The following is a 15,598-nucleotide window of genomic DNA, read 5'->3' as shown; positions in this document are numbered from 1 at the left end:
CGGATGGTGATTGGCTAGTTCCAAACTAATATGCCGTATCTCGTGTCTCTGATTGGATATTTGCAGATACATACATATAGCTGTATTTACAACATCGCCTTAAAAATTTGGCGGCAATGAGAATTCTAGGGCAACAGTCACAAAGACAGAAGTGGATATTTGTAATTACTTATTTAGGTGTTTCGATAGAAGATTTTATGTGATAAATGTACTTCTGTTGCATATTTAAGATATGGGTATTACAGGATTATTACCATTTTTAGAGAAATCCTCAAGAAAAGCAAATATTAATGAGTTTGCTGGTGAATCTGTTGCCATTGATACTTACTGTTGGTTACACAAAGGTATATTTTCTTGTGCTGAAAAACTATCGTTAGGAGAACCAACAGATGCGTAAGTAATTACTTTATAATATGTCTTATTGTCATTTTCAAATTTTTCTTAAACTTAAAAAAATTAATATTTTTGTCAATCATTCATTTTATCTTAAAGTATGATTAACTTTTAACTTTTAACTTTTAACTTTTAGATACATAGTATATTGTATGAAATTTATAAAAATGCTTTTAAAATACGATATAAAACCTATTCTTGTATTTGACGGACGACATTTGCCAGCTAAGGCAGAAACTGAAAGCAAAAGACACGAGTATGTAAAGTTTTTTGTCGAAATAGCGTTTAAATATTATTTTATATAATGTTATTTTAATACAAGTATATTATATATTTTTAGAAAAAGAGTAATAAAACGTCGTCAAGCAGCAGAATTAATACGTAGTGGACAAACTGCAGAAGGCAGGAATTTATTAAGACAATCAATAGATGTAACACATGAAATAGCTCTAGGACTAATTAAAACATGTCAGAGTTTAAATATAGATTGCATTGTAGCTCCATATGAAGCTGATGCCCAATTAGCATATCTTAATACTAATGGTATAGCAGATATTGTTATCACTGAAGACAGTGATTTAACATTATTTGGATGTAAAAAAGTTAGTGACTTATACCACTTTCCATATAAAGAGATAATGATGATAAACATAAAAGAGTGATTAATGATATATTTTAATCATAGGTGTTCTTTAAAATGGATGTGAATGGTAATGGTCTGCTTGTTGAACAAGACAAATTGCATCTTGCTATGGACGTAAAGTCTACAGACTTTGACATAGATAAATTTCGATATATGTGCATTTTATCAGGATGTGATTATTTACCATCACTTCGTGGTATAGGATTAGTTAAAGCAAAAAAATTTATTCGAAGTATGAGTTCAGATAGTGATATATATAAGGTCAGTTTCTATGATATTATAATATAACATAATGCATATAAAAAGAAGAGAAGTTAATATTACTATTTTTACAGGCTCTTACTAATTTAGGAACTTGTCTTAATATGAAGTCTTTAATAGTCTCAAAGGAATATAGAGACAACTTTATGAAAGCATTTGTAACATTCAAACATCAATTGGTTTTTTGTCCCTTACAAAGAAAACAAGTACGTTTAAATTCTCCTTCAGCTGATGTTTCTGAAGATCAGTTACACCATGCTGGAGAAGAGATAGACCCTGATAAAGCATTACAACTTGCTTATGGTAATTGTGATCCATTCACGTTTAAAAAGCTTCACGACTTTGATCCTGACAGAAAAAAGGTACAATACATATTGAAATATTTATTTTTTATAATATTACATTGTATTTATTTTTTTGATAATTTCTCAAAGAATTTAAATAAGGAGGATCCTGAAATGCGAACTATGATTACAAAACATATAAGTATATGGTCGCATAATTATAAACCAAAACAAAGTTCAGGAAACATATATAAAAAAGAAACTACAAATTATGAGCATCATTTATCCGTAAAAGAATCTTGTACTTCAAAACAAAAATCTACTAATTTAAGAAAGAGAGAATATCCTGGTAATATTTATATCATATCTAATTTATATGAATTATTGTTTCAAATTAATATAAATATATATTTTATTTCAGATGCAAATATTCCAAATTATCAGGAGTTAAACGAAAAAGATATTTTAGACGCATATAAATCTGAAGAAAATATTGAATCTAAAAATGCAGTGTATTTTGCAGAAGATAATGTATCTGATGTGAATGAACAAAAATCTCCAGTATCAACTAGAAGAACGAATCCATTTGTTAAAGAAGTATCTAGTAATGAAATATCTCCTAGTCTGTTATTTAAACGGAAAAGTAAGATAAGACCTGGGCGTATAATACACTTTAGAAAAACAATTATTGATGAGAATGTAATTACAGAAAGTAAATTTTTTACAAGTACAAATGAACATGTAGATCAAAGTAATACAAGAAATAATGATAATGATATTAATTTTGAACCTGACGAACTATGTGTAGGTCATACTCCGAAAAAAATGAAAATAGAAGTAGATGACACAAAATGTGATTTAAAATATTCAACAGAATTTAATAATCCAGATAATGCATATTCCATAGATACAGATCAATCAGATCAGAATACATTAGTAAATGAAAATGAGAGTATGATTGCTAACAGAAGCATGACTGCTGAAGAAATACTTACAACGCAAGATACGTGTTCTTCAAATCATACATACGAATCAAGAAGTTCATTTATTTCAACGAACGAAGTGGAACATTCTAATTTAAGTGTAAATGAGGATATGAATAACTATAATTGTAATATGTTACAATCAAACAGTCCTTCTTCAGAATCTGATTATTCAGTTAGCCAAAATAGTGTGGAAGATAATACAAATACTTTATTAAAATTTTCAAATATTAAATTAAATACATCAAAAGACATTAATTCTAGTAAAACGATCAAAAGGCAATTAACAAACTTCCAAATGGTTTGTATTTTTATCTACAATAAAAATATCATTAAAATATTTATAGTATTCGTATTATGAAAAGTTTAACTATATTTATATACAAAAAATACGTGTGCAAATTTCTTTAATTTTTAATATTTTTTAGAAAACCGACAAAAAAAGTAAAATCAAACGAGACCGTCGAAGTAAACAATTATTTTCTGAGCATGGCCAATTAAGTTTATTAAATATGTTTGGATTTGAAAAGAGTAAGTTTTTTCATTATAATTATTTACATATTATATATTTATAAAAAGTTCTATATTATATTTTACAGAACAAAGTTGAGACACTAAAGTTAGAATGAAATAAACTAAATCTGAATTGTATGTATATATTGAATGAGTGTTTATAAAAATATTGTTATGTATCTCTGAAAAAAAATTGCATTACTGTTATAGGCATTATTTAAATTCTATATTAATAGCAATGATATAAATACATCTATTTTTTATATTTTACAAGAAGTAATTTATTTTATATCTATTCCTCCCAAGGTCTTGGTATTCTTACATTTTTCCAGTTATTGATATCCAGCTAAAATTATAACAAGGATGACATTTATTTATAGACATATCTATTGAAAATAAAATTGACTGCTTTTTTTAAAAGATAGAAATGTAAAAAAAAAACATCACAATATATAAGAAATATGAAACGTTTCATTACTAAATTAAAACTATTTTTATAAGACCTATCTTATTATATATTCTAAAGTACTTATATTACATATATTGGAATACTTATTTATAACTTGTAGCATACCTGTTTAATTGTTTCAAATTCAGATTCTAAAGTAACTTCTCCTGGTTTTTTTACTTTAACACCTACTTCTTTTGCTTCATTGTAATAAGCATTTCGCTGTCTGTATATATATCTAAAAAAAAAATTTCATACTAACAAAAGAAGAAAACATAGAGACCAATTATAACAAATTACTTGTAATAAATTATGTAATTATAAGCGTCATATTAAGTCGTATTATTTTATAATTCCATAATTTTTATTTTACAAAATAAGAATATATATACACGAATTCTTATATACCTTATTTGTGTAAACTCTTTGAGTCCGAACGATCCACCAACGACTAAAATTAAGAATGGAAGACCATAGCGAAACGCTTTACTTCGAAATAATGACATCACGTTAACCAATAAACTTATTCCTTAATAAACATAATAACAAATATCAATTGTAACAATAAAGTAATATTATATAAAATATACTTTAAACTTTATCTAGTTTTATTACACGAATTTTGATCTTATGTAGCGATTAAAACTAACCTCTCCGGCTTCTACGTTAATAAATCTACCAATCAGAGTCGACTATCCTGCTCAACGCAAGATCGTAACAATGCAAGATGCAAGTCGTAACGGTGAAAAAAATAAAATTATTACTATTTACTATTTATTTCTTACGTCGATGCATGTGTCGTCTACGAATTTGATCCTATAGCTATAAAATCAGGTAGAGCAGAGACACATCAGTATTATTTCTTTTTGTACGTGAGAAAAGGAGTTGAATATAATCAAAAACATAGTCTAGGTTATATCAACTAGTATCTTCTTCTAACATTGATAAGAATATTATTTTGTTCTCATCTAAATACACTTGAACTGATACAATTCTTAACTTCATTTTGGCTTCGTTTGGACTCCTCAAATAATTTCACATTATGAGTCAAATAACACGATAGTATATCGTCAAACATCGTATACGAAAAATAGTATACATATTGCATTTACGATTGTCAAGTTACTGTCCTAGGGATTTTCCATTACGATCGCCATCACAATTCGCCATTATGCAACTGTTTCATGAATACCGTCCCAGATTACTGTCTTAAGTAAAAATTATTGGTTGGTATCTCATAGAAATGAATCCTAATAATTGGCTATTCTCAGAAAAGATAAAAAAATAACAAAAATATAAATTAATTTTTACAATCACAGATTATAGTATCGATAATTTATGACGAATCGAAATTTTCAATAGCATTCTAACGTGGGTTAAATTAACAGTTTATTTTAACTTAACACTATTCATAATTTAAATAAACACTGTTCATTGGCGACAGCTTGATCGCCGATCAATGTTTTTGATTCGTAATCAAGAGAGAATTATATGTATGCTTGATCAAAAGAGTGTAAAAATAGTGTCAATTTTTAATGGAGAGATACACATGTCAGGTTAGAGTGAGTTTGAATGTGTACAATATACGTGTACGTATACGAGTGTAAAAGAAAATAATCATTAAACTATTTTATAACAAATGTGTTTAATATCATAAATATTACAAATGATAATTAATCAAATTCCGTGTTTTGTTCACACTTGAACGAGAACGAAACTCTGGTCTTCTGTTTTGGATATGGTCAATCAAATGGATAACACAAAATCTTCAAAATACGGATTAATATCTTGGAAATTGAATAAGAAGCCTTTGGGTTTCTTATGGAAACGTCATTATCGTGAAAATGTCATAAAAGCAGATGAAAACAAATGGAAGGGAGAAGATCCTAACACTATCAACATTGCACCTTGCAAACCACAAAATAATAGTACCAACAAAATATCACACGGTTTTTTTGGAAATATTAAGAAACATTTTGCAATCTGCAAAGCTAAGCAAAAAGTAAGTATATATATATATATTCAAATACATTCAATCTTATAATATAATTTTTTCAGGTAAGCAAAGCTATCACAGCCGATCATCTTTATGAGACCCAACAAATAATGTTCAAGGTTGAAAACGACAAGCCAGCAAAATCTTCTTTTTACATTGACACGCCGCTGATTGAACATTGTCTTCCTTCTATAATTACAGATAATTCACAAGCTAATGTCATACAAAGTACTATAAATGAAAACAATGTTAATTGCGATACTCAATTTTCTTCACCTTTAGATTGTGAAACAGATATTTATTCAAAAGAAGAAACAAAAGATCTAGAAGTACTTGACGGAGAATATGATACAAGAGATAAAATGCATATCGATTCATTACTAGAATCTCCAGCATTGCGTACTACAGATGAAAAACAAACAGTACAATATACAAGTAATACGGATGCAGAAAATGATATGACAATAAACGATGAAAGTAAGTTGAAGGCATGTCTCACAGAAGAATTGTTGAAATTGAGCAAATATGGTTGGTATTGGGGTCCCATATCTGGAAACGAGGCTGACCTTAAACTTATGTCAGAACCAGATGGTGCATTTTTAGTTAGAGATTCATCCGATGATAGGTACACTATCATTTTATATATTTTTTAATTTTATGTATCTTACATGTAAGAAACATACTTAATCTGATATTTGTTAACAGGTATTTATTAACATTAAGTTTTAAATCATCGGGAAAATTACTTCACGCACGAATAGAGCACAGCAGAGGTATTTTTTCATTATGCAACCGTGGAGAGAGTAAATCCTTTACTTCCATAGCTGCTTTAATCGATTATTCTATGAACTTCAGTGAAACTGCAGTTATTTGTTATTCAAGACCCAAATATCCTGGATGTCCATCGTTTCCTGTAAGACTAACAAAGCCAGTTAGTAGGTTCACTCAAGTAAAAAGTTTACAGTATCTTTGTCGTTTCGTTATACGACAAAATACAAGATTGGACAATATTCACAAATTGCCCTTGCCAAAAAGCATGAAAGGATATATAGAAGAGGCGCATTATTAAGACACGAAACGATGCAATTAATTTAATACATGTTAAAAACTTTAATAATACGACAATTAAAATGTCAATGTGATAATTTTAGAGTATTGCTGAAAAGAATTAAATTTATATTTAGAGATAAATTTTTTATGTGCTTTTGCACATTTACATGACAAAAGTATTGGCAATATAAAAAAAACTGAACGCACAATCGAAATAATTGCATTTGTTAAATAAATAATGTGTGCATATAGTACATAAAATTTGATAGAAAAATATATTTTACGATATCTATACGATGTAGTACAAAAGGTGCATTCTACAAATTTGAAATAAACAGGAGGAACGCATGTATATATTGCACCAAAAATGTCAAACGTTTATCTATTATCGATACAATCATTTATACGCACAAATTAAACTTTATTTCTTAGATTAGATTAAATAATAAAACGTGGAATTCTTAATATCTGCATCTTGATAAAAACTTATTTTGATTTGGATCTTATAATTACAGTGCAAAAATGAACTTGAACAGATTAGCAAATATATGTATATAAATTTAATGCAGACTTGTCTGCTTTTTAAGATATTACATTTATTAATTTTGATCGAAAAATTTATGAAAATTAATTAGAAAGGCAAACGACGTATGTTGATAATGAAATACCTTGAACGACGCGAATTGTACGAAAAGTTATGAATTGCATCGCCGATTCCTCATGTTTGTTACTCGTATTATTTACAATTACCTTGTATAATCTTTATAAACACATAAAAACAAGCGATTCATGTTACAACATTGCTTTTACGTGATGAACGAGTACAGGTAATCTCGACTTAACAAATTCTTCGTCCTTTTACAAATTCGCATCTTTGAGAATAGTTTTTTAATTGGCAAAAATAAATTATCAGCAAAAAAAAAAAAAAAAAAAAAAAAGAGAAATTTATCACAAGTTAAACCAATATATGGGAAATATAAAATCGAAACAGAAATTACTTTATAAAGGCGACGACTACTCGTAAAGAAAAAAATTCTGTGACCATTTATCTTTATACATATAGCTGTTTTTAATAAACGATATTAAAATTCATTAGTCCGAACATAATAACCTTATCATTCTCCAAACATTCCCAAAACCGAGAGATATTAACGAGCGAATTATAAATGCTGATAATTTATGTTAAGAGACGACGATAAATATGAGATGAACAAAATTCGTGAAATTATCGATTCAAAAATCAGTGAACGAATTGGGAGTTTTAAAAAAAGGAAAAAGAAGCAACAAGATCGAAGCGTCATAGTATTTTGACGAAGCCGGCCGTTGAAGGTGGATTGGTCGATCGTGGCGCATATGTCGTTCTATCCCTACAAATCGAGAAACGTTACGAGCAAGTACGAACAACAGCAGCAGCAGCAGCAGCAGCAGCAGTAGCAGCAGTAGTAGTAGTAGCAGTAGTAGCAGTAGCAGTAGCGGTATAACAACGGTAATAGCAGCTGTGACGGCGACGGCGGTGGTGGCGGTGACAGTGTGATGATGGCGACGGCGTCAGGGGCAGTAGTGTCAAATTTATCGTTAGATGCCGCATCGTGAAGCATCGTAAAGTTTCGTCCGTACGTCGGTGATTAACGTCAAACGTCGGCGTGGTCTGCACAGGTATGAGCACGTAACCGAGAGAGCGCGTCATATCGACATGAAGAGAAATAAGAGTCGAGCGCGAGTTTTATTTTCTCGAATGTACGATCTGAAAGAAGAACTAAGAAAAACACGTGAGAGCATAGAAATAAGAAATATTCGAAAATGCGAAAGAGTCGGCGATCTTAGCCGATGAGGAAACGAAAAAGGAGAAGGAAAAGGCGGAGGAAGGTTTCACCGCGCCAACAAGTGATACACGTAACACCGTTACGTGTTCAGTAAGGAAACGTAAGATAGTCACCTTTTAGAGAAGAAGGAGAAGGTGGGGAGAGACAGAGAGAGAGAGGGAGGGAGGGAGGGGGAGGGAGAGAGAGAGAGAGAGTGAGTGAGTGAGTGAGAGAGTGAGAGAAAAGGAGAGAAAGAGGGTACAGATAGGTAGAGCGAAAGGGAGAATAAACGAGTGAACGGAGAAGAGGAAGAGCAAAGAGCGTTACGAGCGTACGACGAGAGTTTCTCGAGAAGAATCGTCGAAAATAGGAGAGAAGAAAGAGTAGCGCCACGGTGCGTCGATGGGACGCGCCGTGCACGGCGTCGCGAGACGGGCGAGGTACGACAGGAACTGCGGCGACAAAAATATTTGTCGGGAAATACGGAGAAGGAAGAACGTGGAGTACGGCTCGAGAGGGCGAACGAGACCCGGTACGCCGCTACTCGACGTACTTCGTTTCCCGGCAAAAGTTTCCTCTTTACTTTCCGATATCGTCATTTACGGTGTTTCGAAGTTTGGAAGTGACGACGCGTGTCGACCAGGTGGTTACGATAGCGACGACGATAGTGGCGGCGGTAGTTGTGGTGGTAGAGGTGGCGAGGTTGGTGCTGGTGGTGGCAGTGCTAATAGAAGTAGTAGTGGTGGCCCCAGAGAAGGTAGTGGTAGTGACGGTGGCGACGGTGACAGTGACGGTGACGGTCGTGTTGACGGTCGTGCCGGCATACGCGTTGATCGCCCACGAAAAACTTTGAGGACCGTTAACAGGAATAAAAAGAAGCAAGAACGAGAAGGAAGAGGAGAAAAGGAAAAGTGCTGGAGTAGAAAAATCGAGAACGTGCGGGAGAAGGGAGCGTAAAACGACGACGACGGTAGACGCGAGCATCGCCGGCGCGACCGTCACCGTCGCCGACCGTCGCCGTCGTCCTCGAAAATCAAAGAAAGAGACGAAGATAAGAGAGAGATAGAGAGAAAGAGAGAGAGAGAGAGAGGAAGGGAAAGAACAGCAAGATCCTCCGTTAAAGGATCTTGAATGCGGTGGTGCGCGGTGACTCCCAAGGGCCGCAAGACTCGCTACGACGACGACGACGATCTAGAGGAAAACGACGATGAAAGAAAGGGCGACGGTGACGAAGAAGAGGAGAGAGATAACAGAGACGGCAGAAAAGGAGGAAAGTCTTGTCGCGTGATCCCAGTTCCTTCCCCTCGTAGCGAACCTCGAAGATGTCGTCGTCGTCGTCGTCGTCGTCGTCGTCGTCGTTGTCTCTTAATCTCAGATTACGGCTCGCCTCGCGATGGAACCTCGATCTTAGGTATTACGACGACAACCTCGAGGAAGAAGAAGCCGCTCGGACGATCAAATAGCATAGAAGAAGAAGAAGAAGAAGGAGAGGAAGGTCTGGAGTCAAGCACGCGGGACCGTGCACGCCGCCGCTGCCGCCGCCGGTTGTCAGTTCTCTGAGTCATATCCGTGAATTACTCCCTCCTCCTCGACCTCCACCTCACCCTCCTACGACCCTTTACTCGAAGATGAACTCCATGCTGTATACCCTCTACGGGTTCGCGATATTTTTCATGATATTCTGGTCGGGCATGTGGATAGTTCATGTGTTGGCTTTGATAGCCGGCCGCTGGAAGCTTCATCGAAAGATCGCCCAAATGCCGAGCTACGAAACTCCCCTGCCTGGTGTTTCGATCATAAAGCCGTTAATGGGAGTAGATCCGAATCTTTTCAGTAATCTCGAGACTTTCTTCACGATCGAATATCCTAGATACGAATTGCTCTTCTGCGTCGAGGACGATTCCGATCCTGCATTGATGCTAGTCGGGAAACTCATCGAAAAATATCCGCAGATAGAGACACGAGTATTCGTCGGCGGTCGCAACGTCGGGGTCAACCCGAAAATCAACAACATGCAGCCGGCTTACGAGACGGCCAAATACGAGTTGGTACTTATAAGCGACAGCGGTATAAGGATGAAGGAGGACACTCTGTTGGACATGGTCAACTACATGACCGATAAGGTCGCCTTGGTACACCAGATGCCGTTCACGTACGACCGTGACGGTTTCGCCGCGGCGTACGAAAAGATATTCTTCGGTACTGTACAATCGAGGATGTACCTGGCAGCCGATCTTTTGAGAATAAACTGTCATACCGGTATGTCGGCGTTACTTCGTAAAGCGACCTTGGACGAGGTCGGCGGCCTCAAGACCTTCGGTGTCTATCTCGCTGAGGACTTCTTTTACGCGAAGTCATTGACCGACCGCGGCTGGCGAATAACCGTCTGCTCTCAGCCGGCCTTGCAAAACAGCGGGCACTGCGAGTTGCACTCCTTCCAGGCGAGGCTCAGGAGGTGGGCCAAGCTTCGTGTCGCCATGTTACCCACCACGATCGTCTTCGAACCTCTCAGCGAGTGCCTCGTACTCGGCGCCTGTGCCTCATGGGCGGCCAGTGTTCTATTCGACTGGGACTCTTTAGTTTTTTATCTTGTACACATACTATTGTGGTTCATGTTCGACTGGACGCTTTTGTGTGTAGTACAGAACGGGCCGTTGCCCTTCAACAAACTCATGTTCGTCTGTGGATGGCTTCTCAGTGAGATCACGAGACCATATCTCTTCGTACAGGCCGTCCTGGATCCTCTGATACAGTGGCGTTCGCGCGTTTACAAGCTCAGATGGGGCGGCGTCGCGGAGGAGGTCAAGACGAAAGTAAAATATTAGGATAGCAAATCGTTCTCTCTTCCCTTCGATTTTTTTCTTTTCTTCCTATTTTATTCTTGTTCCCCTTCCCTTTTCTTTATCTCTCCCTCCCTCCCTTCCTCCCTCTCTCTTTCTCTCATTCGCTCTTGCTCTCGTTCTCTTTATCTCTGTCTCTGTCTCTCTCTCTCTTTCTCTCTCTCTCTCTCTCTCTCTCTCTCTTTCTCCTTTAAATTTTCACTTTTTGTTTCCTATTTCTTTTTTTTTAATAATTTCTCTTCCTCATCGCGTAAAATCGGAGGGTAGTGATACTCGATAGCATATCGCGCACCATTCTATACATTTCGCGCTACATATCTACGATATTGCAGTATGCATGAAATATCTCTCTACGTACGATGAGTTTTTTTCTCTCTTCGAGTATCGTTCCTTCTTCTTTTTTTTCTATTTCTCTCTTTTTTCTTTTTTCTATATACTTTTATTTGCTCGCAAAATGGCACGAATCGGGTCGCCGCGAGATTACGCGAATTTCCTTCTGAATACGATCAATAAGAAGTTTTACTGCCGACTGAAAACGTTTGATCGATAATCGAACGGAGTAAAATCTGTGGAGAACTCGTTCGTCAGCGTACATATTATAGGAAAGGAGAGAGAGCTGGGTGATAAGTTATTGATCGCGAAGCGATATCGTGATATTAATAATAATAATAATAATAATAATAATAATTGTATATTTAATTTAATTCGAGGCACAATAAAACGCACTGTCCTTCTCGCGACTCTGTTTAACAATTTACGATTCCAACGACACTGACGACTCTGATCGCATCGACGACTCTAATATAACTGGGTCCCTGGGGCAAAGTCTTGCTTAAAAGTTAGCACGATTCACGTATCATATTACCAGCAGTGTAAAGAATGAAATTCTATTATTCACCATACACACAAACCCGATGTTTTAGAATCATATGTTCACGTTTTTGACATTCAGCAATATTGTAAATATTTTGTTTCATTATAAATTTATCGAGGCTGAGACTTCATCGTCACTTTTATCGCTATTTAATCAATTACCGTCTGGGCCGTTAGTCATTAACTGATTATGAAGTCCGACTTTATATACTTTAATGATCAATTCTTTCAATATTATTGTTAGAATGTTTTTAAGTTCGATCATGATATTATTGTTCGGCTTTTTTTTATCGTATCGATATTGTACAAGAACATAAGTTCACGATCGTCATAATTTCATTTAAATATATATGCTTAGTAATGAGGAAATATATTTCACAGATACATAAATTATGTATTTATTAGGCTGAGAGACTTTGTAAATTCGACTCTTTATTTTTCATATGCATAAGCTCCTTCTTTAGTGTTATCTGAACGAAGTGATCTCAAAAAGTAGTTTTGTACAATTTTATAAAAAAAAAGAAATAATAATAATGATAATAAAAAGAATAAAAGAAAAAGCGTTTCACTCGAAAAAACGTTTAAATCCAATTGTATCGGGTATATCTCACGTTACAGTGGGAACCTGTTAAAATGTTAAAATAAAACAAATATATAAAGGAATAATGTTGAGAAAGAATATTAATTGGATAGTTTTACAAATAAAAATTCGAAATAGATTATGGTGATTTAAAAAATTGATTACGTTCGTTATTCTTGAAAGGACAAATTTATTTATAAAAAAAGATTAAAAGATTTCTTTATTTTTTTAAATAATCCGATAACACAATTCATAGATAACTTTGATAAGACTTATCAACTGAAATGTGCTCATATTCAGTGTTGACTTCCCGGATGAGAAAAAATTTTAATAATAAGCAAAATAAATTATTAAGAAGGAAGAAAAGCATGCGTAATGAGTCAAGTGTCGTGCGATACACGTCTTAGCTCGTAAATTAAAAATTCTCGCTTAAATGCTATTCTCCTATGTAAGAAATGAAAAAACGTATGACATAGATTTTGTTTTCTTCTTTCTCTTTTTTTGTTTTCTTCAATTTCTTTGATCGCATATTTTGAATCGATGACATAATATTATATTTAAGTTAGCGATATAATAGAATATTCGTTGGTCAATATTAAAAATATTAATATAGATCGACATTCACAGATTATAACATACATATCATTTGCTGCAAATATCTAAATACGTATATACATACGTAAATAACGAAGGAAAATCGATACGTAAAATATACGAAAAGTAAATGATAATAAAATGCAAAGAATATCCCACGCGTGCTATTCTTGCTTATCGATATACGTACGTATGCGCACGCACACACACACACACACACACACACACACACACACACACACACACACACACACACAGGGAGAGAGAGAAGCATGATATAAATTAATAATTTTAGAAAAATATAGAAAAGCAATACATCGAGATAATTCTCGAATGTATCATACCATTTGAACGTCAAGAAGATTTTTCAAATAGGAGTATGAATTACATAATATATTTCATTTCGTCGATAAGGGAAAGAAAACAGAACAAAAAGAAAGAAAAAAAATATATACATACATATATCACTTTTTTGTCGTGAGCTACAAAGTGTATCGTACAACTCTTAACACATACAGAGTCGAGCGAAGGTGTGACTGAAATGTAGTATAGTACATACATACATACATACGTACATACATACATACATATTATACATATTTACATATGTGCACGTGCTTTTACGCGTGCGCATAACGACTTGCGCGTTTTTGAGAAAAGAGAGGGTACAATGAGAATAGGAAATACATGTAGTCGGCAAGTAGAAAACAACGAGCAGTGCATTTTGTATCGTGCTCCTTGAAACGCGATGATTAACAAGGACCATTTTAGATAAGACAAATATTACTAGAGAAAAAGAGAGAAAGAATCATGAATATCGAACGTTTTTTATTGCATGAACGAATCGACGATACGTTCGTTTTTCGAGAACCTCGAGCGCACTTAGAAAGAGAGAGAGAGAGAGAGAGAGAAGAGAGTTTGACGTAACATTTCAACAGTGAGAACGCAAGCGTAAAACAAGTGGATCGACCGATCCATGCGGCAAGTTGCAACGTTGAAAGTAATATATCGAATAGTATTTTAAAAAATAATAAAATATCTCCGATTTGTACATTGGATAATAGTATATACGTTTCTAGTGTAAATTCAAAGATACATACATATATGTATGTATATGTACAGGAGCGAATCGTTTAACGTAATTTATTGTAAACTTTAGTTGTTGATAAATTCGGAAAAATTTTCCTTATAAATATGATATTTTTTCTTTGTAAATTGTTAAAATTGTAAAAAGAAAAGAAAAATATACACATGTATTATAAAAGCGGTCAAGCGTTATACGGTTCGCTTTCAATACGGTAGAATCTCGATTATTAGGATGAATCGAGAGAAATGAGTTGGATCGATAAATCGATATTAGTATATATATTTATTCGAGATTCGACAAGCGAAATCAATCTTGAGAGAGAGAGAAAGAGAGAGAGAGAGAGAGGGAGAGAGAGAAAGAAAAAGAAGATATCAATGAGAATAATGTATTACAAATTTTCTTTATTTCGAGGTAAAAAAAAGTTTTTTTCTATTATATGTCGGAATAATAATAAGATTCTACTGTATATATATGGTATGTATGTGTGTGTGTATATGTGTATATATTACACACACACACACACATGCACCCACCTCGGATATTGTTAAGTAGACAAATTTTCGATTGCAATAAAGGTGCCATGATTTCGATTCTAATTGAATATTCATTGTTACGAAGGATCGTAAAAATATCCATTTCTGAACGCTACTCCCGTTTTAACTCTATTTATAAAAGATTTATTCAAAGCACGCGTATGTGCAAAGATGAATTTGCTTGCGCGCGCTTCCTCGTATATAAATATATATAAATAAATATATATATATATACACACCTAATACGGAGACATACAATATATATATATATACGTTCAGACTTACGCTTATGGGCTTCCGTCTTGTGCTTGCGTTCTTACGAAGAGAGAAAGGTTTCGTCGTGCTTTCGAATCCATTCGTCGACGAATGCGTCGTTTCGACGAATTGAGAGCAAGACTCCAAAATCTTTTTTTCATCTTTTTTCCTTTTTTTCTTTCCCTACTAAAACAGACTGCCTCGTCTTAATATGGAACCGCGTTGCCTACCAAGAATACTAAAGAATTCATTTCGAATTTCGCGTTATTTTTTGCTCCCCTATATATATATATAAAAAAAAAAAGTAGAAAAAAACAAAGAAAGAGAAAAGACATTAAAAAAAGTTATTCACGTTATCGTCTCGTTAAATATTTCAATCGAATTTCACGTTATCACGATAATTTTAAACGATAAAAGGCTTTCTTGTTTGAGATATGCTTCGTTATTATCGATCCGACATTAC

The 15,598-nt window shown here is 34.1% G+C and overlaps 4 protein-coding genes across 4 annotated transcripts; 3 read left to right on the top strand and 1 right to left on the bottom strand.

Moving 5' to 3' along the window:
* Positions 1-126: 126 nt before the first annotated feature.
* On the top strand, positions 127-3,253 carry LOC122630933 (exonuclease 1). Its single transcript, XM_043815999.1, has 9 exons — positions 127-393; positions 530-649; positions 734-995; positions 1,079-1,297; positions 1,372-1,659; positions 1,732-1,930; positions 2,003-2,865; positions 2,993-3,095; positions 3,164-3,253. The coding sequence occupies exons 1-9, from the start codon at positions 233-235 to the stop codon at positions 3,172-3,174; spliced, it is 2,226 nt and encodes a 741-aa protein (XP_043671934.1). The 5' UTR covers positions 127-232; the 3' UTR covers positions 3,175-3,253.
* Positions 3,254-3,275: 22 nt separating this feature from the next.
* Positions 3,276-4,642, bottom strand: LOC122630936 (cytochrome c oxidase assembly protein COX16 homolog, mitochondrial). Its single transcript, XM_043816003.1, has 4 exons — positions 4,176-4,642; positions 3,934-4,054; positions 3,652-3,763; positions 3,276-3,423 (listed from the first exon to the last, which is right to left on the bottom strand). The coding sequence occupies exons 2-4, from the start codon at positions 4,029-4,031 to the stop codon at positions 3,370-3,372; spliced, it is 264 nt and encodes an 87-aa protein (XP_043671938.1). The 5' UTR covers positions 4,032-4,054; positions 4,176-4,642; the 3' UTR covers positions 3,276-3,369.
* Positions 4,643-4,789: 147 nt separating this feature from the next.
* On the top strand, positions 4,790-7,663 carry LOC122630935 (cytokine-inducible SH2-containing protein-like). Its single transcript, XM_043816002.1, has 3 exons — positions 4,790-5,527; positions 5,584-6,146; positions 6,227-7,663. Exons 1-3 carry the CDS (start codon positions 5,264-5,266, stop codon positions 6,588-6,590), a joined length of 1,191 nt encoding a protein of 396 aa, XP_043671937.1. The 5' UTR covers positions 4,790-5,263; the 3' UTR covers positions 6,591-7,663.
* Positions 7,664-9,453: 1,790 nt separating this feature from the next.
* Positions 9,454-11,220, top strand: LOC122630934 (ceramide glucosyltransferase). The gene has a single exon (XM_043816001.1). It carries the CDS (start codon positions 10,002-10,004, stop codon positions 11,196-11,198), a length of 1,197 nt encoding a protein of 398 aa, XP_043671936.1. The 5' UTR covers positions 9,454-10,001; the 3' UTR covers positions 11,199-11,220.
* The last annotated feature ends 4,378 nt before the right edge of the window (positions 11,221-15,598 follow it).

This window comes from Vespula pensylvanica, chromosome 8, assembly GCF_014466175.1.
Source record: "Vespula pensylvanica isolate Volc-1 chromosome 8, ASM1446617v1, whole genome shotgun sequence".
In the NCBI taxonomy this organism is placed as follows: Eukaryota; Metazoa; Arthropoda; class Insecta; order Hymenoptera; family Vespidae; genus Vespula; species Vespula pensylvanica.
Note: the sequence above shows the minus strand (reverse complement) of the source record. Positions and strands in the feature narration are given on the sequence as shown.

Coding starts and splice junctions, on each gene's coding strand:
- LOC122630933 (XM_043815999.1), top strand. CDS start 233: ATGGGTATTACAGGATTATTACCATTTTTAGAGAAATCCTCAAGAAAA. Junction 650..733: donor ACTGAAAGCAAAAGACACGA/GTATGTAAAGTT, acceptor ATATATTTTTAG/AAAAAGAGTAATAAAACGTC. Junction 2,866..2,992: donor AATTAACAAACTTCCAAATG/GTTTGTATTTTT, acceptor AATATTTTTTAG/AAAACCGACAAAAAAAGTAA.
- LOC122630936 (XM_043816003.1), bottom strand. CDS start 4,031: ATGTCATTATTTCGAAGTAAAGCGTTTCGCTATGGTCTTCCATTCTTA. Junction 3,764..3,933: donor AAAGAGTTTACACAAATAAG/GTATATAAGAAT, acceptor TTTTTTTTTTAG/ATATATATACAGACAGCGAA. Junction 3,424..3,651: donor AATTTGAAACAATTAAACAG/GTATGCTACAAG, acceptor TTATAATTTTAG/CTGGATATCAATAACTGGAA.
- LOC122630935 (XM_043816002.1), top strand. CDS start 5,264: ATGGTCAATCAAATGGATAACACAAAATCTTCAAAATACGGATTAATA. Junction 5,528..5,583: donor TCTGCAAAGCTAAGCAAAAA/GTAAGTATATAT, acceptor TAATTTTTTCAG/GTAAGCAAAGCTATCACAGC. Junction 6,147..6,226: donor AGAGATTCATCCGATGATAG/GTACACTATCAT, acceptor ATTTGTTAACAG/GTATTTATTAACATTAAGTT.
- LOC122630934 (XM_043816001.1), top strand. CDS start 10,002: ATGAACTCCATGCTGTATACCCTCTACGGGTTCGCGATATTTTTCATG.